Source organism: Plecotus auritus (assembly GCF_963455305.1).
Source record: "Plecotus auritus genome assembly, chromosome: 9".
In the NCBI taxonomy this organism is placed as follows: Eukaryota; Metazoa; Chordata; class Mammalia; order Chiroptera; family Vespertilionidae; genus Plecotus; species Plecotus auritus.
In genome coordinates this window covers 154185811-154206130 of record NC_137783.1, presented here as the reverse complement: position 1 = coordinate 154206130, position 20320 = coordinate 154185811, and the positions used below count along the sequence as shown (strand labels likewise).

The 20320-nt window shown below is 64.2% G+C and overlaps 2 protein-coding genes across 2 annotated transcripts; one reads left to right on the top strand and one right to left on the bottom strand.

Moving 5' to 3' along the window:
* The first annotated feature begins 6740 nt into the window (after nucleotides 1-6740).
* On the top strand, nucleotides 6741-13249 carry CCDC86 (coiled-coil domain containing 86). Its single transcript, XM_080641247.1, has 4 exons — nucleotides 6741-7576; nucleotides 9729-9858; nucleotides 11318-11392; nucleotides 11511-13249. The coding sequence occupies exons 1-4, from the start codon at nucleotides 6819-6821 to the stop codon at nucleotides 11622-11624; spliced, it is 1077 nt and encodes a 358-aa protein (XP_080497373.1). The 5' UTR covers nucleotides 6741-6818; the 3' UTR covers nucleotides 11625-13249.
* Nucleotides 13250-13893: 644 nt separating this feature from the next.
* On the bottom strand, nucleotides 13894-15084 carry PTGDR2 (prostaglandin D2 receptor 2; the record flags this gene model as incomplete). The annotated part of the gene is made up of 1 exon (XM_080688064.1): nucleotides 13894-15084. The coding sequence occupies one exon, from the start codon at nucleotides 15082-15084 to the stop codon at nucleotides 13894-13896; it is 1191 nt and encodes a 396-aa protein (XP_080544190.1).
* Between the last annotated feature and the right edge of the window lie 5236 nt (nucleotides 15085-20320).

Sequence of the window (20320 nt, the reverse complement as noted above, 5' to 3'; positions counted from 1 at the left end):
CTCTGGGACCGGGAACCCCTGCCTCCCTGTGCAGTCCTTCCTGCGGGAGCCACCCCGAGGGTCGAGGCGCGTTTCCTGGGGTGAGTGCCACAGCCATCGCCTCCGCCTCCAGCCAAGGCCGGCACCCAGGCCCCCCCAGGCGCGGGGGTGGGGGAGGTGTGGGCCCCACAACTGGAGGGACAGGGTGCGAGGCACATGGACAGGAGATGGGGTTGCAGCCACATTTCGGAAATGCAGCCCCTGCACCTTCGGCATCTGCCCTGAGGCTGTCCTCGGCGCCGGAGGCCGCTGTGCAACGTGTCGTCCGGAGCGGGACACGGATTGCAGGCTGAGACTGTGACCGGTCAGCCCCCGCTGCAGGACGGCGCCCCGACGGCCTGAAAGGCCTGCCTCGTGCCTCCGGTCAGAGACCAGAAGCCGGGCCGGCTCCATCCTGACGTAGGCCGAGCGCCCTCACCGAGCAGGGAGGGTGGGCAGGAGCTCCCCGTGGAGCAGCGTCCGGGACTCGGGGTCTCTGTCAGCCCTGACAAGCTCCTTCGTCCCTAAATAACAGGGGGGGGGGGTGGGGAGGGCAGGACCCACTTCCTCACGGGCTGCGTGATAGTGAAATGATCCCCGCAGACGCCCTCCACGCTTGCTCGCCGCTCAGGGCAGAAGCTCCGCCATCTCAGCTTCCAGGAAACTGGGGCGACCTGCTTTGGACCCACGCACACGCAGGTCCTTCAGGGGAAACGGCCTGTTTGCTCCCGCAGCCCCTTCGCTGGAGCAGCTTGGGCGTGAGATGGGCAGGGAGGGCCCTGGCTGGTGTGCGGACGGGGCGGCTGCCTGGCCTGCAGCTGGGGAGCTGAGGGTGCTGAGGCCCTAGGAGAAGAACCAAGAACTGCCCTGACCGGTTTGGCTCGGCCTGCGGACTGGGGGGTCCCAGGTTCGATCCCGGTCAAGGGCATGTACCTTGGCTGCGGGCACATCCCCAGTGGGAGGTGTGCAGGAGGCAGCTGATGGATGTTCCTCTCTCATCGATGTTTCTAACTCTCTATCCTCTCCCTTCCTCTCTGTAAAAATCAATAAAAAATATTGTTGGGAGCGACCTCAGTGGACAAAGTCCTGAGAGGGCAGGTTTCACAAAGTGGCCTGTTCCCAAGGTTAGTCATGCACCCTGCCCCCCTTAGGCTTAGAGACCCCGAAGCACAATAGTTTATTAATCACACATTCTGCCCCCCAGAACTTAGTTAACCTTCATACACAGTTGATTTATAAGCGTAATTGTCCTTAAGCAAGAAGCAAGGCTAGATTATCTCATGGAAAGGAACTTAGGTGGCCTCGGAGGTGTATGTACAGGTATAGCTGTTGGAATCTTAGCCAAGATAAGGAGCTTTGTGTAAAGGTCAGCAGGAAACCTGAAACAAAGGGGTATAATTATGTTTGCCACATTATAGGAATGATGTACTGTATGGAATGTAACTGGCCCTGTATAAATGTATGGTGAAAAATAAACTCGGGACTGTAAGCGGGAAGCGCTACAGTCCTCCAGACCCCATTCTGTTTTCTGTCTGTCTTTTCCCATCCTCTCCCCGCCTTGCAGGTACTGTTCGACGGATGCCGGCAGGCTCCGGCAATATATTAAAAAAAAAAAGAGAGAGAAGAACCAAGAACGAACGCGTTGAATCAGAGAAAACCTCATCTCAGCGCCCAGTGGGATGTGGGGCCGGCCCGCCGCTGGAGCGGGAGGCGGAGGGAACAGGGCGCCCCGCCCCAGGGAGGCAGATGCTACCCCGGCCCCGCGGCCTCCTCACCCCGCTGCGCTGCAGGCCAGGGGCCTCGTCACGGCTCCGGCTCACCGAGGCAGGTCTCCAGGGGTTGCCACGGAGAGGATGGATGGTGCCCACCCTGCCCCTGGAGGGGCCACGGCCGTGAAGAGCCAGGTGCTAGAGGAAGGGCAGGGCCGGAGAGGAAGGGAGAGGGCGTGACTCGCTGCACAACTGCGACCTCAGGAACCGAAAGTTGTGTGTGTGGACATGGGTGGTGCCTGCTGACCTGTCTGTCAAGAGCTGCTTCCAGGCCCCAGGATGAAGCCCCAGCCGTCACCACCGACGTGTGTCCAGGGCCCGTAGCTCTGCCATCTAGACCCACGCCCAGGAGCCGAGCCGCTCACAGCCAGGGGCCAGCGGCAGCGTTCAAGGTGGAATGTCCTGAGTTCAAGATGTGCTCCTTGGCGTTTGAGGGCCTGCAGCTGGGGAGCCTGAGGGTCCTGAGGCCCCACGAGAAGACCCTCAGCAAGTCAGGCAGCCTCTCCGCTCTCCGCCCGCCTGCAGGACAGGGGACGTGATTCCAGGGACAGTTTGAAATGTAAGGTCAGAGCTGTCGAGGCGGGGCCAGTACCGCCCAGTTCCCTGCTGTGCTCCCAGGGCCTCCAGCCTATAAACAGCCGATAAACATTTGGTGGATAAATGAGCCAGAGTGGCTGGGCCGCTGCCCGGTGTGGGCGCCACGCACCGCGCCTGCAGGTGTGGGCCGCGGGCCAGCATCCCCCACGGGCTGGTCCTGGTCAGCACTACAGCGTCTCGGCCCCAGGCCACACCCACTGAGCCCGCATTCTGGGTCTGGGCACATGCTGGGGTTGTGGGCTTGATCCCCAGTGTGGGGCGTGCAGGAGGCAGCCGACCCATGATTCTCTCTCGTCATTGATGTTTCTCTCTCTCCCTTCCTCTCTGAAATAAAAAAAATATATATATGAGGAACATTCACTCCCCAGCCCACCCCACCCCTTCCCTGGCCTGCCTGAGCAGGGGACACGCTGCATGCAGAGACCTCGGAGGCCCCAGGATGGGGGAGATCTTATCAGGGGAGGGGAGGGCGGCGGGGAGCCGGACTGGCCCCTTCCTGTGTCAGCAAAGCCTGCAGCTGCTCCGAGGGGTCAGGAGATAGGCTCAGCAGGTGCACAGCTGCCAGAGAGGCCTCAATCCACCGCCCGCTTCCCTGCCCCCTGGCCACGCCCTGGACAGTGGGGACCTTCACGCTCATCCAGGCCTGTGCTGAGGTCTCCGCCCCTCTCTGTGGGACCTGAGACCCCTGAGCGCTGGGAGCATACAGGAAAGGTGAACCTTCCAGATACGGGTGTGCGTAAGACCTGGGCGATGACCCTCAGGCTCTCCCAGGGCCTGCCTGCTTCTAGGCCCTTAGAAGGGGCTGCTCACACACGCCCAGGGTGGTGCTCATGTGGAAGGAGGGAGCTGGGACTCCAAAGAGGCCAAGACAGCACGCAGGGGGCAGGCGACAACACGCGCTTCCAGAAAAACTCACAGCTCAGGGCCCGGGGGGCGGGGCTGGGACCAGGCTGAGGGTTTCCATTGGCTCCGCGTCGGGCCACACGGATACGAATCGTGGGTAGAGCCCGGCCGGCGTGGCTCAGTGGTGGAGCGTTGACTTATGAAGCAGGAGGTTGTGGTTCGATTCCCGGTCGGGGCACATGGCCGGGTTGTGGGCTCCATCCCCAGTGTGGGGCGTGCAGGAGGCGGCCGGTCAATGATTCTCTCTCATCATGGATGCTTCTCTCTCCCTCTCCCTTCCTCTCTGAAATGGATTAGAAAGAAAAAAAGAAGTCGTGGCTCTGCAGGCAGGAGCCGAGGTGTGGATCCTAACTCTACCACCTGTTTGCTGTGTGACCTTTACAAGTGTCCCGGCCTCTCTGTGCCTCCGTTTCTTTAGTGTGAAATGGGAGGAATACCAACAGCGCCCGCTGCACAGGGTCGCCAGCCCCCGAGGAGTGGGAGTCTGCCCTGCAGGGCACAGGAAGAAGCCTGGCTGCCCCATTGCTGTGGGTGGGTCCCTCCCTCCAGGCAGGGCTGAGACAAGGATTGAAGTGCAAATAGAATGACCCCGGCAGCCCCTACAAGGGAGCCGTGAGGCAGGGACCGGGAGGAAGCTAAAAAGAGGGCACAGGAGTGCCAGGTGAGCCTCACAGGCAGGCAGGGCTCTCAGTGGGAGACCCCCAGGACCCTTCCTCCGAGGGCAGGATGCTCGCGTGGACAGCAAAGGAGTGTAAGGGGCCGGAGTCCCAGCAGCGACCGCCACGCCGGCCTTTCTGGGGTGGTCGGCGTCTCCCGGGCCCCGCACACATGTATAAGGACCTGGGAGCAGCTCAGGCCAGAGCGGAGCGTCCTGGGCCGGCGTTCACCGATGCCTGGGTGGACGCTGGGGCTCCACCGGATGCGAGGGACACCCAAGGGCCCCGTCTGTGCAACGTCTCCCCTCGCACCCCTGGCAGGCGCCTGGACTGCCCTCTGAGGTGTTTGAGCAGGGCTGGGGCAGGGGCCCGCGGAGGAACCCAGCGGCAGGGAGCCGGGGGGCCTGACGCGGGCAGAGGCAGGGCGGTGTCCCGTCTGGTCACACGTGCTGGGCATGGCTGGCCTTTGGGGTCTCCGGCAGGTGCAGGGCTTTAAGGAACCGAGAGCTGGGGCTGCAGGAGCTGGGCGAGGACCAGCAGGCAGCCTCTGCAGCGGGCACGGGAGCGCCGGCGGGGCGGGGGCTGAGGCAAAGGCTCCCTGCAGGGCCTGCCTCGCCCAGGAGCCCAGGATCCGGAGGGCACCGAGTCCGGGAGGAGGAGAGCCAGGGAGCCAGGGACTAGCCAGCAGCACGGGGTGCAGTCACTCCGAGGACAGGGAGGGGCTCTGGAGAGACCCGGCCCCGCCTCACCCTTGGGAGGCGACTTCATCGGGGTGCACGGGGTGCACTGTTTGCCGTGTGCACAGCGGGGAGGGCGGGGTGTTAGGGATTCTCAGCCCATTTCTTCCTCCTCCAGGACCCTTCGCCTGAGCCTCCCCATCTCCTCCGTGACCAGCGGTCAGGACGGGCTGGGCTCCCGCGGACCCTGCAGATGACTCGGCAGGTGGGCGCTGAGGCCCAGGACGCCTGCCCTGCCCTTGGCCTCTGGCCCCCTCGCATCCTCGGATAACTTCCAGCCCCTCCAATGGAGAAACAATGGCTTCTTTTTTTTTTTTTTTTAATATATTTCTTTATTGATTTCAGAAAGGAAGAGAGAGGGATAGAGAGATAGAAACATCAATGATGAGAATCATGGATTGGCTGCCTCCTGCACGCCCCCCACTGGGGATCAAGCCCACAACCTGGGCATGTGCCCTTGGCCGGAATCGAACCTGGGACCCTCCAGTCCGCAGGCCGAAGCTCTATCCACTGAGCCAAACCAGTTAGGGCGATACAATGGCTTCTGAAAGAAGCCGCGGGCCGGAGGGACAGGAGCCCTGGGGTCCCAGAGGGCCATTCCCTGGCAGTCCTAAGAACAGCCCCGGAGAAGAGCTGGGATACAGATGGGCAACTTCCGAGCTGTTCTTCCTAAGCCAGACTCCCGCTGCGACGACTCCAAACCCTTCCGGGGCCTCGCGCGGCGGGGAGGAGCAGGTCTCTCCCTGGGCAGGGCCAGTGGCTGAAAGGAAGCTCAGCGGCCATCCCCCCTGTTGCTGGAACGGGCCGAAGGGGCGCCTGAGAGGGGAGGCAGCCTGGCTGAGGGCCCAGGCGAGCCAGGGTAAGGGGGTGCATCTTACCAGTACCTCAACCTCACCCATAGGTGTTGCAAATGTTGAAAAGAGAGAGCCACAAGTTTATTTCATTTTTTAAAATATATTTGTTGCCCTAACCGGTTTGGCTCAGTGGATAGAGCATCGGCCTGTGGACTGAAAGGTCCCGGGTTCGATTCCGGTGAAGGGCATGTACCTTGGTTGCGGGCACATCCCCAGTAGGGAGTGTGCAGGAGGCAGCTGATGGATGTTTCTCTCTCATCGATGTTTCTAACTCTCTATTCCTCTCCCTTCCACTCTGAAAAAATCAATAAAATATATATTTTAAAATATATTTGTATTGATTTCAGAGAGGAAGGGAGAGGGAGAGAAAAATCCATGATGAGAATCATGGGTGGTCTGCCTCCTGCACACCCCCTACTGGGGATTCCTTGCATCAGGGCATGTGCCCTTAACCAGAATCAACCCAGGACCCTTCAGTCTGCAGGCCCACGCTCTATCCACTGAGCCAGACCAGCCAGGGCGAGAGCCATACATTGTATACGTCAGCTCAGGGCGGGAGAAGAGAAGGCAAGGTGTGCACATTTAACCCGTAACTCAAGACTAAGAGATCTTACCCTAGGCCTGCGATCTGAAAGGTCCCAGGTTCGATTCCCGCCAAGGGCACATGCCTGGGTTGTGGGCTCGATCCCCAGTGGGGGGTGTGCAGGAGGCAGCCAATCCATGATTCTCTCTCATCATGGATGTTTCTATCTCTCTCTCCCTCTCCCTTCTTCTCTGAAATCAATAAAAATATATTAAAAAATTAAAAAAAAGACTAAGAGATCTTCCGCCTCCAGGACCTGCCAGGTCACCGTCACTCGGGCAGGGAGAGTGCTCCCATTAGATGCACTAAACCAGGGCAAGGCCACCCACACGACACACGGAAAACTGAGGCCCAGAGGGGGTGGGACCCCTACCCAATTGCCCAGGAGTGGGTTAGCGCCAGCGTTTTCACCCAGCCTTGCCTACGGGTTCCCTGGATCCTTTCCCGGTTCTCTTCTCCCAGGAAACGGGTCTCCCTGCCCGTCCCTGCCTGCGCACTCCATCACAGCCAGATGCGCCACAACGCTCTGCGCATGCGCCCAGCAAGCCCAGCCTCCCTGGCCGCCCAAAACCAACATGGCCGCCCTGGCTACGGACGCTTCTGCCCAGCACGAACGTGGCGGCTCCTGACGTCATAAGACGGCGCCGGCCGCCCCGGAGACTGCACGTGCTTTCGGGTTTGGGAAATTTCCAGGCTGGGCCATGGATACCCCGCAGAGGCGCAGCCGGCGGCTGGGAGGCCTGAAGGCCGAGTCTGCCGAGAGCCCCACCGCAGTTCTGCGGGCGAGACGAGCGCTTGCGGAATTCGAGTCGAACCGAGAGGAAACGAGGGAGCCCGCGTCTCCTCGGCGTGTGCGGCCACCCGGCCCGGAGTCCCCCCGACGCCAGCCGGAGACACGCCCGGGATCGCCCAGTCTGGGGCAGGGGGCAGGCCTGGGGTCCCCCCGGAGGGAGCCGGGTCCGGGCCCAGCGTCCCCCCAGGGTCAGCAAGATCCAGGCCTGGAGTCTCCCCGAAGACAGCCAGCGTCGAGTCCTGAACGCCCCCGACGTGAGCCCAAGCCAAGAGGGGAGTCCCCGCAGGCCTTCCGGAGCCGAGGAGAACCGGGCGCGAAGTTGGCCCCGAGTGCGGAGGAGCTGGCCCAGCGGTCCTTCCGACCTCAGCCGCCGGGCCCTGGGTCACCAGAACCTCACCCCGGACAGCAAGCGCCGGGCCCGGAGCCCTCGCCGCCACTGCAGGAGCGGACACCCCCGCCACCCGGCTCCGCCCGGGGCCAGCACCTGCCGAGCCAGCCACCTCCGGCCCGGGAGCTGGTGAGAGACGGCCTTTGCCCAAAGAAGCGAAAAGGATCTTCACCCCAGGCCCCAGCGCCCAAGAAGTTGGAGAAGGAGGTGGAGGTTCCTTTAATCCCGAAGGGAAAGCCCAAGTCGGGGCGGGTGTGGAAGGACCGCGCCAAGAAGAGGTAAAGTGGGGAGGGGGCGGCTGGGCATGGCGGGTTCTCGGGGGGCGGGGCACCGGCGCAGCCTGCAGGCAGCCTCCGGGTTGGAAAGAGCTCACACAAACGGGTGATTATCACCAGGAGGTGGTAAATGCCCTGGGACCCCAGGAGGGTGACAGCTCGGCTCTTTCCATGCTGCTTTCCCCCTGGGTCCTGTGGACCTCGCCTACAGCACCTCACCTGTGAGTTCATGCGGCGGCATTCATTTACGTTTGCCCCCCCCCCCCCAGTGAGGGAGGAGAAGCAATAAACAGCACTGCAGCTGAAGCAGTGAGGTCTGTGTTCACCCCGTCATCTGTTACAGTTACCTGTCTGTGAGACAGTGTTACCAACACTGAGGACATAGGACAGGCTAAGCATTGGCCGGGGTGAGCCTTTCAAACAGGGACCAGCACGCATCGGCGTTGGCTCTGCACATGAGCCCTGGGAAGCAGCCGACTTAGCCTCATCTTACATCCCAGCATTCTCTGCATGTTGCATGTGAGGAAGCTGGGGCTTGGCAGAGAAACCGGGGGTGCGCAGACCGCAGGAGGTCCGGGGTGAAAGCAGAGAGACGGGTAAGGAGGCTGTTGCTCTCGCGTTAAAACACCTCCGGAGGCTGCAGGCGGGTCTTGTGGATTAGGGCCGAAGGTCACGGCGTTGATGTTTGGGGCCTTTGAGGAAGCAGCTCCAGTGGCTGGCGAGGGAGCCCAGAGACTGCAGGCAGCACCGGCTCCGGGTGTCAGCAAAGGGGGGCGTGGGGGGCAGCAGTCACTGCTGGAGGCCTGGCTGCAGCCCACCGTCCCTGCTCGTGCCACATGCCGCCTTCTGCACGGTGCTCCCTGGACGGGCCCTGTCCCTTCTCTGAAGGGTGGTGTTTATTGAGCACCTACTATGTGCAGAGCCTTGCGCTAAGGACTTCTTCAGCTCTGTCTCAGTGAACCTCCCACCAGCCTTCGGGATGGGAACGATTCTCGTCTCCATTTACCGCGTGAAGGTGCTGAGGCTCAGCTGCCTTGCGCATCGTCACACAGGGGGCTGACTCAGGCCTTGGAACCCAGGCCCGCCTTCCTTCCATCCCCAGGTAGAGCGATGCTCTGGGGCTGCGCTGCCCAGGCCTTAGCCACCGCCACGCGCGGCCATTCAATTTAAATGGATTAGAATCCAAGTTAAGAATTCCTTTCCTCAGTCGCACCCAGCACATTGCAGTGCTCGGCAGCCAGCCTGGCCGCGGCACCCGTGTTGAGCTGCGTGGACGCGGAGCCTGGCTGCCGTCCCGGAAAGTTCTGCGGGGAGCACTGCCCGGGCGCTCAGCCCCCGCTCTGGGGAGGAGGAAGGGCACCCTGCGCCCCGTCTGTGCTTAGGAGGCCCGGTGGTCAGCAGCGGGCGCTGGTGGAGGGGAGAAGGAGCAGTGGGGGGCATGCTGGGGTCAGAGGCAGGCCCAGTGGGGGAGCAGGACAGAACCAGCCTGGCGGGGGCAGGTGTGGGGTGAAGGCACAGACTGTGTGCCGCACTCCCGTGGAGCAGGGCGGGAGAAGATGGCCCAGAAGAGCTGTACTGACCCTTCCCGGGGACGGCTTTGGGCGCCGGGGCAGGACCCCGACCCGGTGTCATGGCACCGTGTGTGAGCCTTCGCCCAGAGGTGGTCTCTCTCCTGTGGCTCATGTCATCTCGCACGTCAGAAGCTCAAGACTCCCCCGGCCACCTCGAGCCCCCCCCCCCCCCCCCTGCTCTCACATTTCATTTCTCCTGGAGAGAGAGGTTCCGGATGGTGGCCGAGAACTGTGCCTCCACCCGCCCCGGAGGGAGGAGCCCTCTCCAGGGCGGTCCTGCCCGCCGGCCGCTGCGCTTGGGGAAAGCAGGGCTTCGTGGCGGAGGCTGGTGCCCGGACTCTGGGGTCACAAGCAGGGATTCGGGAACGGAGGGCCTGGAGTCCCCACCTCAGAGGCTTAAGACACGGCAGGCAGCCGGAGGGGAGCCCTTGCCTGCCCCGGGTCTGCGACCTTGTGGGGGGCCACTGCCCGCATGCAGGCAGGTGGGAGGTGGTTCTGACTGGGTTGGAGGAAAGAGCCGGAGCTGGGAGGAGAAGCCCGGTGCAGCCCAGGACCCCACGAACCCCCCCCCCCCGCCCCCCCAGGTTCTCCCAGATGGTGCAGGACAAGCCCCTGCGCACCTCCTGGCAGCGGAAGATGAAGGAGCGGCAGGAGAGGAAGCTGACCAGGGACTTCGCACGGCACCTGGAGGAGGAGAAGGAGAGGCGCCGGCAGGTGAGGGCGGAGCCAGTGTCTGCTGGAAGGGGGGGGGCGGGGGGCTTGCACAGGTGCTCGGGGAGCCCGAGGGCGGCAGGGAGCCTGGCCGGGAGCGGCAGCGCAGTCTGGGGCCACAGGGCAGGGAAGGCCGGTGGGATGTCCGGTGTAGCCTGGGCTGTGTGCGGCCTGAGGATGGGGGAGCCGGGAGGAAGCCCCGTGCCCACCGGCGGGAGGACATTCAGGGAGACGCGCCGGGCCCTGCTCAGGTGAGAAAGGCCGACAGATTGGGAAGCCTTCCCCCGGGTTGTTGCTGTCGCTGTCCACGCGGCGGCTGCCACACGTCGGCACCGCACTGTGGATGCCCACTCTTCCCCAGTTAGCTCCCCGATACTCGACCCAGGCCCAAGCATGCCCGTTAGAGGCTCACGCCCAACCCCTTCAGTCCCGGGGAAGCCCCAGCGGGCCCGGGGAGGCCGTGGTGTTGGCCAGTGATGCCAACAGGGGACCCGCCCACCTGGTGGTCCCAGGGCACCGGAGGAATCAAATACCTGGACCCCGCCTGTCGCCGGGCGGGGAGGGGCCCGTCACTCGGGGCCCATCACTCGGTCGTCTGTCCCCGGCTTCAGTCGCCCCAGGTCCTTAGAAGGAGTGGCTGTCGCCTGCGCTGAGGCCTTATCTCACTTCCTAGGGGCCGGCTCCCTCTTGGGCAAGAGGCCTCCGCTGTGCCCTGTCCCGCCCGCCCAGACCTGCCTGGGAGCCCAAGTCTCACTTCTCATTTCTCACCGGGGCCCAGGCCACGCCTGCCCGCTCAGTTCCCAAAGCCAAGAGCGGCCCCTGGCCGAGCAGCAGCCTGGACGACCACCCCCACCCTGGCCCCGCAGGGACGGCACCCTTTGCTAGCTGGAAACGGCTTCCGTTCCCGGACAGTCTCCCTCTGCGTCCACCTGGGCGTTCCCGGTGGCCGGGCAACGCAGGCCGACTCCACGTGCCCCTCCTCTCATTCCTCCCAACGAGCTTAGCTGGGCGTTCTCATTGTAAAGATGGGGGGAAGCACAGAGGGTAACTCCTTGGCCAGGGTCACCCTTTAAGAAGTAGCCGAGCCAGGATTCGAACCAGAGCCTCTTTCGTGCGGCCTCCACCCTTCCCAGCCCCGCACCTGGGCACCTGGACTTCCGGGCAGAGGGTGGGGGTGAGGGGACCGCCCCCCTCCTCCCAGGGGCCTCTGTCTACATGTGCCTGAGTTTCCCAGTGGGGAGCCCCGTGTCTGAGTCCCCACAGCCCCGCCCAAGCCTCTGTCCTCAGCCGCCTGTCCAGATGCCCACCTTCTCAGGCGGAGCCAGGACCTTCCCCTACGGTGGTCCCATGGGCCCGGGAGGCGAGGCCCTGCCCTCCTCCCCGGGAACTGCCAGCTCTCCCTCGGGGGCCTGAGAGACCGGGGCTGCCTCACCCGAACCCACGTCCCCTCCCGTGCACCCAGGAGAAGAAGCAGCGCCGCGCCGAGAACCTGAAACGCCGCCTGGAGAATGAGCGCAAGGCCGAGGTCGTCCAAGTGGTGAGTGGCGCCCGGTCCCTGCCTCCTGCCCCTCCCCTGCCGCCATCCGAGGCCGCCCTCTCCCTGGGGAGCAGGGGGAGACTCCAGCCTCATCGCTGCTTTGCCCTCGCACCCCCAGATCCGAAACCCCGCCAAGCTCAAGCGGGCGAAGAAGAAGCAGCTGCGCTCCATCGAGAAGCGGGACACGCTGGCCCTGCTGCAGCAGCCGCCCCGGCCAGCAGCCAAGGTCTGAGCGGGACAGCCGGCGGCCTGGAGCCAAGTGCGCACCCATCACGCGCCTTTGCTGGGCCCGCACTCCCACTCTGGTTCCGTGAGAGGGACCCCGCTCCGGATGGGGCCCTGAGCCTCTGGGGCTCTCGGGCAGGTCTCCGGGAGACAGAGCCCAGAGGGAGCTGGGCCCTGGCAGAGGTTAGGGGCTGGCAGGGGGAGGGTCAGCCTCCCCCACCCCCCCCCCCCCCCGCTCCTTGCCCCTCCTTCCCCAAGTGCCTTCAAGCCCGGGAGATCCCGTTCTTCTGCCTCCTGAGGGAGCTGGTGCCTGAAGGGTGACTCCCCCAAATGTGCATGTTCTGTCTCAAGGTCCGGACCCTCCCAGACCAGGAGGCCGGCAGGGAGAACCCAGCTCCCCATCCCTTCCCGAGCTGCTCTGGGCACCTCCGCACCCACTTTCAACACTGAAAGATGAAAATGGGAGGTTGCAGGGTTCCCCTCCAGCCCCCTCTCCTGTACCAACCTCCGCAGAAGCCCCAAAGCTGTGCCGAACTCATGCCCATCCAGGCTACGAGCATATTTATTGAGCACCTGCTGTATACAGGCACAGCGCAGGTGCCGGGGGATGCAGGCGCGTTGCTGCCCGAGGAGCTCACCCCCACGGAGGAAACAATAAACGAGTGAAGTGTATTGCGCAGTGGGCGGCGGCAGTGCTGTGAGCAGAGCGGGGAGGGGCCTGGGCGGGGGTTCTGTGGGTGTCTGTTCCGCAGCTGCCAGCGGCTGCAGTTTGCCGGCACCTGCGTGGGCTGCCCTGCCTGGTCCCGACGGCACACCCGCCTGCCCAGACTCCAGGGACCCCGCCGGGGTGGCCCAGGGAGCGCTGGCTCTCCCACTAACGCTTCGCCCACCAAACGCGCCGGCCGGCACCAGCTCTGCGCCAGGCCCGGGTGCAGAGCTGAATGCGCAGTCTCACCTCGCATCCTCGGCAGACAGAGGAAGGAGACCTGTTATCCTGGCACGTGAGCGCCTGTGTGGTCGGAGGTGGGCGCTGCAAGGCTCTTGGGGTGACCAGCATTGCCACGCGGCGTGCCATGGGACACCGGGCACCCAGAGGTGTCACATGAGCTGGGAAATACGGCTGTGATCCCGGCAGCTGCTGGGCACGTGGAAATACGGAAGACTGACGACCACCCGGGAAGACACCCACTGCGCTGTGGCCAGCCTGGCTTCCCAAACACTGGACCATGGCTCCCCTTCTCTTCCACCGTGAACGGCACAGTGCTGGGCCAGCGTCCCCGTCAGCTGGGGTGCCGGGCTGTGCTCTCCACTGCATAGTAACCCAGCGAGTGAGCTCAGTGGTCAGCGGGCAGACGCTGCTCTGGGCGAGTCGCTAACCCCTGCACCTCCATTTGCGCATCTGTAGCCACGGGCTGAAAGGACTTCCCTCCAGAATGTGGGCAAAGTGTCCGGCTCAGTCCCCATTGGCTTAGACTGGAACAGCGCTCCCCAGCCCTCCTCACTTCTCTCCCCCAAAACCCCATCACTCATTTCTGTAAAAAAAACACCAATTTCTCTGCTCCAAAACCCCATCACTCATTTCTGTAAAAAATCCCCAATTTCTCTGCTCCAAAACCCCATCACTCATTTCTGTGAAAACCCGCCCCCCAATCGGGTGAAGTTGAGCTCCAGGGAGATGCGTCCTGTGTGGCTTAGGGCGTCTGCTGCCCTAGATTGAGGATTTGGGTCTTAACCCCAGGTGGTGGGTGGACCAGCGGCACCAAGTGGGCACGGCCACTGGGGGTTGTTAGCCATGCAGGGTCCCAGCACCCCGCCCGCTGGCTGCCAGACTGCACGGAGGCCCCCCCCGGCGGCGCGCACAGGGAGGTGTGCGGTGGCTTTAACTCCTGCGGAAAAGGCTTCACTGGGTCACGCGGGTACTTTAAAATGCAGATTCCCGGGCCTGCCCTTGGGACCCGCTCTGAGGCTCCACCAGGGATCTGCTTTTTTTAAATATATTTTTATTGATTTTTTTTTTTTTTACAGAGAGGAAGGGAGAGGGATAGAGAGTTAGAAACATCGATGAGAGAAACATCGATCAGCTGCCACCTGCACACCTCCCACTGGGGATGTGCCCGCAACCAAGGCACATGCCCTTGACCGGAATCGAACCCGGGACCCTTCAGTCCGCAGGCCGACGCTCTATCCACTGAGCCAAGCCTGTTTCGGCGGGGATCTACATTTTAACATGGTGCCTTCCGGTGCCTTGCAGGGGGACGGCAATGTGGGCCGCGCCTCTAACTGGAGGTGTTGCTCAGCGCTCGGTTCAGGGGGCCCTTCTCCTCCTGGGGCCCCCGGCCCTTGGCGGATGGTGCATCGCGGCCTCTGCGCAGCCAGCCCAGCAGGTGCGCCGACCCGGGCTTGCGGGAGGCGCGCAGGGCGGGGGCGGCGGCGGCGGAGGAGGAGGCGCGGCGGAGGCTGCCCGCGCCCAGCTCGCCGTCCTCCACCAGCACGCTCTCCAGGACGCTGCGCAGGGAGCGCCGCAGCTTGCGCAGCATGTCGGGGCAGGTGAGCACGTAGAGCAGCGGGTTGACCACGCTGTTGATGAAGGCCAGGCTGGTGACGAAGGGCAGCCCGCGCCACACGAGCGGCCGCAGCGCCGGGTCGCCGTGCGAGCGCGCCTCCAGGAGGCTGAAGACGTGGTAGGGCCCCCAGCAGAGCGCGAAGGCCGCCACCACGGCCGCCACCAGGCGCACGAAGCGGCTGGAGCGCCGGCGGCCGCGGTGGCGCAGCTGCGCGCTCACGGCCAGGTGGCTGGCGGAGATGATGGCCAGCGGCGCCAGGAAGGCCAGCAGGAACTTGCTGACGGCCAGGGCCACCTGGCGCGAGTTGCACGTGGCGTCGTGGTCGGGCCCGGGGCTCAGGAGCAGCAGGTTGTAGTAGCACATGATGCGCCCGTCCCGCCGCGGGATGGTGTCCCGGAACACGTAGTAGGGCACCGTGTTGAGCGCCGCCAGGGCCCAGAGCGCCAGGCACACCTTGTGGGCCGCCGCCACGGTGCGGTGGTTCTGCGCCCACACGGGCCGCAGCACCTGCAGGCAGCGGTCCAGGCTGATGGCGCTGAGTAGGAAGCCGCTGGCGAACATGTTGAGGAAGAAGACGGAGGAGTGCAGCTTGCAGAAGGTGGTGCCCAGCTCCCACGAGTGGCCCACGGCCAGGAAGTAGGTGAAGAAGGGCAGGCTGGCGGCGGCCAGCAGGTCGGACAGCGCCAGGTGCAGCACCCAGGTGGTGACCACGGTCTGGCGCATGCGGCAGCCCACCAGGAAGAGCACCAGGCCGTTCTCCGCCACGCCCAGCAGTGAGGCCAGCCCGTGCAGCAGCACCGACGCGTGGTCCATGTAGCGGATGCTCGAGTTGCTGTGGCTCTGCAGGCGGCTCATGTGCTCCAGGAGCGGGCAGAGCGGCTTCGCCGTGCCGTTGGCCGACATGCTGGGCGCTGCCCTGGAGAGAAGCAGGCACGGAGGTGGGCAGGGCAACAGGGGACCCTGGCCAGGAGCCGGGGGTCTGACTCACGAATGGGATTGACGAGGCCCCTGGGAATCGGAAGTGACGGGTGACTTCCCAGCTCCCCTACTGCTGACCGTGCAGCCTCGGGCGAGCCATCCACCCTCCCTCTGTGCACCATGCATGTCAGGCATAACGTGACCTGGCTCAGAGGGTGTGTGTTGGGGGGGGGAGTAAATGAGCTCATACAGAAGCATGTGGAACAGGACCGGCACCCGGCAACCCCACATGAATGTCAGCGTGCTCATCATTATTAAGCAGCTGGCCCAAGCTCACATGGAGACATGGGAACAAGGTCGGGCCAGGAGGACCCCCTTTTTTTTTTTCTTTTTCTTTTTTTTAAAATATATTTTATTGATATTTTACAGAGAGGAAGGGAGAGGGATAGAGAGCTAGAAACATCGATCAGCTGCCTCCTGCACACCTCCCACCGAGGATGTGCCCGCAACCAAGGTACATGCCTTTGACCGGAATCGAACCCGGGACCCTTCAGTCCTCAGGCCGACGCTCTATCCACTGAGCCACACCGGTTTCGGCAGGGGGACCCCTTTTCCCCGACCCCCGGAGAACAAGCGTAGCTGAGGCTTCCCCTCAAGGGCAGGAGGGTTCGGCGGGCCTGGGGGATGAACAAACGGGGCCGGACGGAGCCTGTGACTTTAAGGGATGTCATCCCTCCCCCACCCACAGCAGCCTCTGACCTTGTCTCTCTGCAGAGTCTCCTTGGGGCCCTTTGCTCCCACAGTGGCGCCGGTTGGGTGTGTTGACAGTAAATAACGGGGCCAGCCCCTCCTCTGGTAATTGAAGAGGAACTAAGATAAGAGGGGAGGGCTGAGCAGGAGGAACTACCTCCTGGGGCCTCCAGGAGAAGACCCCCCCCCTGCCCGGTGGAGCAGCAGCGGCTGCCTGCCCCAGGAAACCCCGCCTGCTCTCATTCATTCCCTGGGCCATGCACTCAGGCCACATGCCAACCGGGCAGCTGCTCCGGGAATCGCTGGAGAAGCCAGCCCCCGGCAGATGTCGCGCCCGCAGCCTCGCGGAGAACCTGACTATCTGATGTGAGGGCGGAGGAGGCGGGCCGGGTGGCAGGTGGGGGGGCTGGGGTTGCCCGGGCCCTCAGGCATGCCAGGACTCTGTAGGTTCCTTACACGGACGCGCTCTTGCTTACTGCCCTGCGAGAAAGGTGCCAGTCCTTCTCTCCATCCCATTGTGCAGATGGGGAAACTGAGGCTCGCCTGTGTAACCCGCCCCAAAGCCACCCAAACGGTACAGACAAGCAGAGAAGTGACAGGTTAGCGGCAGCCCACTCTCTTTCCTCTCCCTCTGCTCCGAGTGAGAGACGAGGGAGGGAGAAGAGAAGGAAGTTGGGGGAAGGTATCCCTCTTCCCAGGGGAGACCCTGTCGGCCAGGATGAGAATGTCCACCCCCTTCGCCAGGGACCAGGTTCCTTTGCAGCGTGAGGTCCTGGGAAATCAATCTAGAACTTTCCTGGCAGATGAGGTCCTTGGCGCCGGGATGCAGGCAGGCGGTGGGGAGCTGGGGCCGTGCTACCTGAGAGAGCTCCCACTTGCCAAGCGTTAGCGTTTGGAGCAGTCACGCAGCGCCCCGTGAGGTCCCACTTTTCAGAAGAGGAACTGAGGTTTGGAGAAGCAACTTGCCAACGTCCCTCGGGGCCAGTGCAGAGCTGGGCTCTCCCGGCGGGCGGCGTGCCATCCCCTCTGCACCTTGGCACCCCTGCCGCCCAGCAGCTGCTGGCCCAGGTCCCCTGGGGATGCTCAGAGAGCACCGGCCTCTGCCCCCGGGGAGCAGCCACACGGTCAGCCCCTGCCTCAGGCCTCGGAGGGAGCCAGCACCGGGGCCCTGCCTTGGCAGGGGCTGGAGCGGAGAGCACGAGCCTTGGGGTCAGAGACCTGGGTCTGCATCCCAACTCCTCGACATGCTGGCGGGTGAACACGGGTCCGTTACCCCAAGACTGCTGTGCTTCCACTTAATGCTGAAGAAAACGCGGCCCCCCCCCCTCTGAGCAGCGAGCCCCCCCAGCCTGTGGCAGACCCAGCCCTCTGCCACCCTAGCAGTGAACAGCCTCTCCCCCAGAGAAACTTCTCTCGTGGGTCCAGAGAGGGCACCACACTGCCCGGCCACCGCCTCCTTACCTGGGCGCAGAGGGACGGGGCACAGGGTCCCAGCCCTGCAGGCAGGCAGTTCTGGCGGCGGCACGAGCCGAGCGCTGGTTAGGAGGCGGCAGCGAGTGGAGCTGAGAGAGGAAATCCTCTCAGGCCCGAGTGTGTGTGTGTGTGTGTGTGTGTGTGTGTGTGTGTGTTTAGGGGTGGGGTCGGGGAAGGCGGGGACAGCGGAGAGCGGGTTGTCACACGTGTTCAGGGAACGTTCACTGCTTGATGGGGAAGGGATCTGACTGCTGGCAGCCCTGCTTCCCCCCCCCCCCGGCCCCGGACTACCCCCCCTCCCGTCCCTGGACAAAGGAGACGCCACAGAAGCCAGTGCACATGCTCGTGGGAGACAGGTGTGTGCCCGGACTGAGCCCACGTGTGCAGAGGCAGGTGCTTTTTAAACAGCTTTGATGGATGGATTGACTTTAGAGAGAGACGTTGACTTGTTGTCGCACTTACTGAGGCACTCACCGGTGGCTTCTTGTCTGTGCCCTGACCGGAGATCGAACCCGAAACCTTGGCGCGTCGGGACGAAGCTCTGCCCCACGGAGCTGCCCGGCCGGCACAGGGCGGCGCTTTGGAGAGGGCCCGGCATGTGTCCACCTGCCCACCGCCCTGGGCAGCCCTCTCCTGACCCTGGCATCCTCGGAGAAGCCCCCTGCTCCTCTGAGGCTCCGGGCGGCTCCAGTGCCGGCTCCTGAGGGGCCCCCGAGGCTCCTGGGCCAGGAGGGCAGGGCGGGACAGTGGGGAGCGCAGGGCCTGGCTGCCCGTCCCATCCCCCGAGGTGAGCCGCGCCCCTTGTGGGCCCCGTTTTGGCATTTGTGAACAGAGCGACAGTGTCTACCGCCGAGGCTGTGCCAAGAGGTGCCCTCACTAAGCGCCCGGCACACAGTAGGCGCTTATACAAGTCCCTTTATTTCCCTCCTGGGAGCAGTGGGTATAGGCGTAGGGCGAGGACAATACAGCTTTTATTTAGGGTGTCCTAGGATCAATTTGAAAAAACCAAATGGCTGAAACCAGTTTGGCTCAGTGGACAGAGCGTCGGCTTGCGGACTGAAGGGTCCTGGGTTCGATTCCGGTCAAGGGCATGTACCTTGGTTGTGGGCACATCCCCAGTGGGAGGTGTGCAGGAGGCAGCTGATTGATGTTTCTCTCTCATCGATGTTTCTAGCTCTCTATCCCTCTCCCTTCCTCTCTGTAAAAAATCAATAAAATATATTAAAAAATAAAAATTAAAAAAAATCAAAAAACCAAATGCCCAGGATGCGAGGGCTGAACTATGACGTGTGCATTGAAAGGCCCTCAGTCTTTACTCCCCGTGGCTAACGAAGCTTCCGGGGCCACGGACCCTTCTTTCAGTGCGCAGCACCTTGGAGACACGCAGTGACACAGGCTAAGCCCTGGCCGGCGGCTCAGTGGTTAGAGCCCTGGCCCGTGCACCAAGGAGTCGTGGGTCCCATTCCCCGTCAAGGGCACGTACCTGGGTTGCAAGTTCGATCCCTGGCCCCAGTGGGGGCTTGAGGGGGAGGCAACCAATCGATGTGTCTCTCTCTCCCCCTCCCACTCTCTGAAAAAACCACCACCACCACCAACAAAAACATGTTGGAACTCAGCACCCCCATATCAGGGCTCGACTCCGCAAGCTTAACCCACAGGCCGGGAGCCGCGGCGCCGAGTGAGGAGGGAGTGACGTGCTTGTGCTGGCATCCCTCACTGGGGCCGAGAGGGCCGGCGAGAAAGAGGCCTGATGGTCCCAATCCTTGGCCCGGAACTGTCCGCCGCCACCGGAGGGGCTCTGCCTCCCACAGACCCGGCCTGCAGCCTCCCCCACTCCCAACCCCCCCGCCTGCCGACCCCGGGGCACCCCCTACCGCAGTGCAGCGGGGAGCTCCCAGCACGGGATCGGGCACTGCCCCGCCCCGGCCAGGGGAGCGGGCCACTCCCTCCCCAGCCTTTAAGCATGATTTCTAACGGGGGTTGGTGCACAGACTGCCCTTTGGACTAAGAAGGAACCCCTTCCCCGCGGAGAACCTGCCAGGGCGAGTCCTGGCGGGGCAGGCACAGCCCTCCCTCCCCGCGCCCACCGGGACCCTCCCCGCCAGGGCCCTCTGCGGTGAGCCGCCTGCGGCCTCAGGCCAGCCCCACGGAGGTGCTTCTGACCTGAGCCCCCTCCTCTGTCCCTCCCTCAACAACTCTCCCAGCGGCACCCCTTTTGGTGGCGAGACCCTCACTCCTGGCCCTCCTCCAACCCGTTTCCTGTCCTTCCAAAGCTGGGCGGCCCGTCTGGTCACCCCTCCAGAACAGCTGGTGGGGCCCTCTGGCCGCCCCGCCCCCCAGGACAGCTGGTGGGGCCCTCTGGCCGCCCCGCCCCCCAGGACAGCTGGTGGGCCCTCTGGCCGCCCCCCCTCCCAGGACAGCTGGTGGGGCCCTCTGGCCGCCCCGCCCCCCAGGACAGCTGGTGGGGCCCTCTGGCCGCCCCGCCCCCCAGGACAGCTGGTGGGGCCCTCTGGCCGCCCCCCACAGGACAGCTGGTGGGCCCCTCTGGCCGTCTACCCACCCCCAGGACAGCTGGTGGGCCCTCTGGCCACCCCCCCTCCCAGGACAGCTGGTGGGGCCCTCTGGCCGCCCCGCCCCCCAGGACAGCTGGTGGGGCCCTCTGGCCTCCCCCCCCAGGACAGCTGGTGGGCCCTCTGGCCGCCCCCCCCAGGACAGCTGGTGGGGCCCTCTGGCCGCCCCCCCCCAGGACAGCTGGTGGGCCCTCTTGCCGCCCCCCCCCAGGACAGCTGGTGGGGCCCTCTGGCCGCCCCCCCCCAGGACAGCTGGTGGGGCCCTCTGGCCGCCCCCCCCCAGAACAGCTGGTGGGGCCCTCTGGCCGCCCCCCCCAGGACAGCTGGTGGGGCCCTCTGGCCGCCCCCCCAGAACAGCTGGTGGGGCCCTCTGGCCGCCCCGCCCCCCAGGACAGCTGGTGGGGCCCTCTGGCCGCCCCCCCCAGGAC

Excerpts from the sequence above, each read along its gene's own strand:
- CCDC86 (XM_080641247.1), top strand. The coding sequence starts at position 6,819 with ATGGATACCCCGCAGAGGCGCAGCCGGCGGCTGGGAGGCCTGAAGGCC. Across the intron at positions 7,577-9,728 it reads AAGGACCGCGCCAAGAAGAG|GTTCTCCCAGATGGTGCAGG; the intron begins GTAAAGTGGGGA and ends CCGCCCCCCCAG. Across the intron at positions 11,393-11,510 it reads AGGCCGAGGTCGTCCAAGTG|ATCCGAAACCCCGCCAAGCT; the intron begins GTGAGTGGCGCC and ends TCGCACCCCCAG.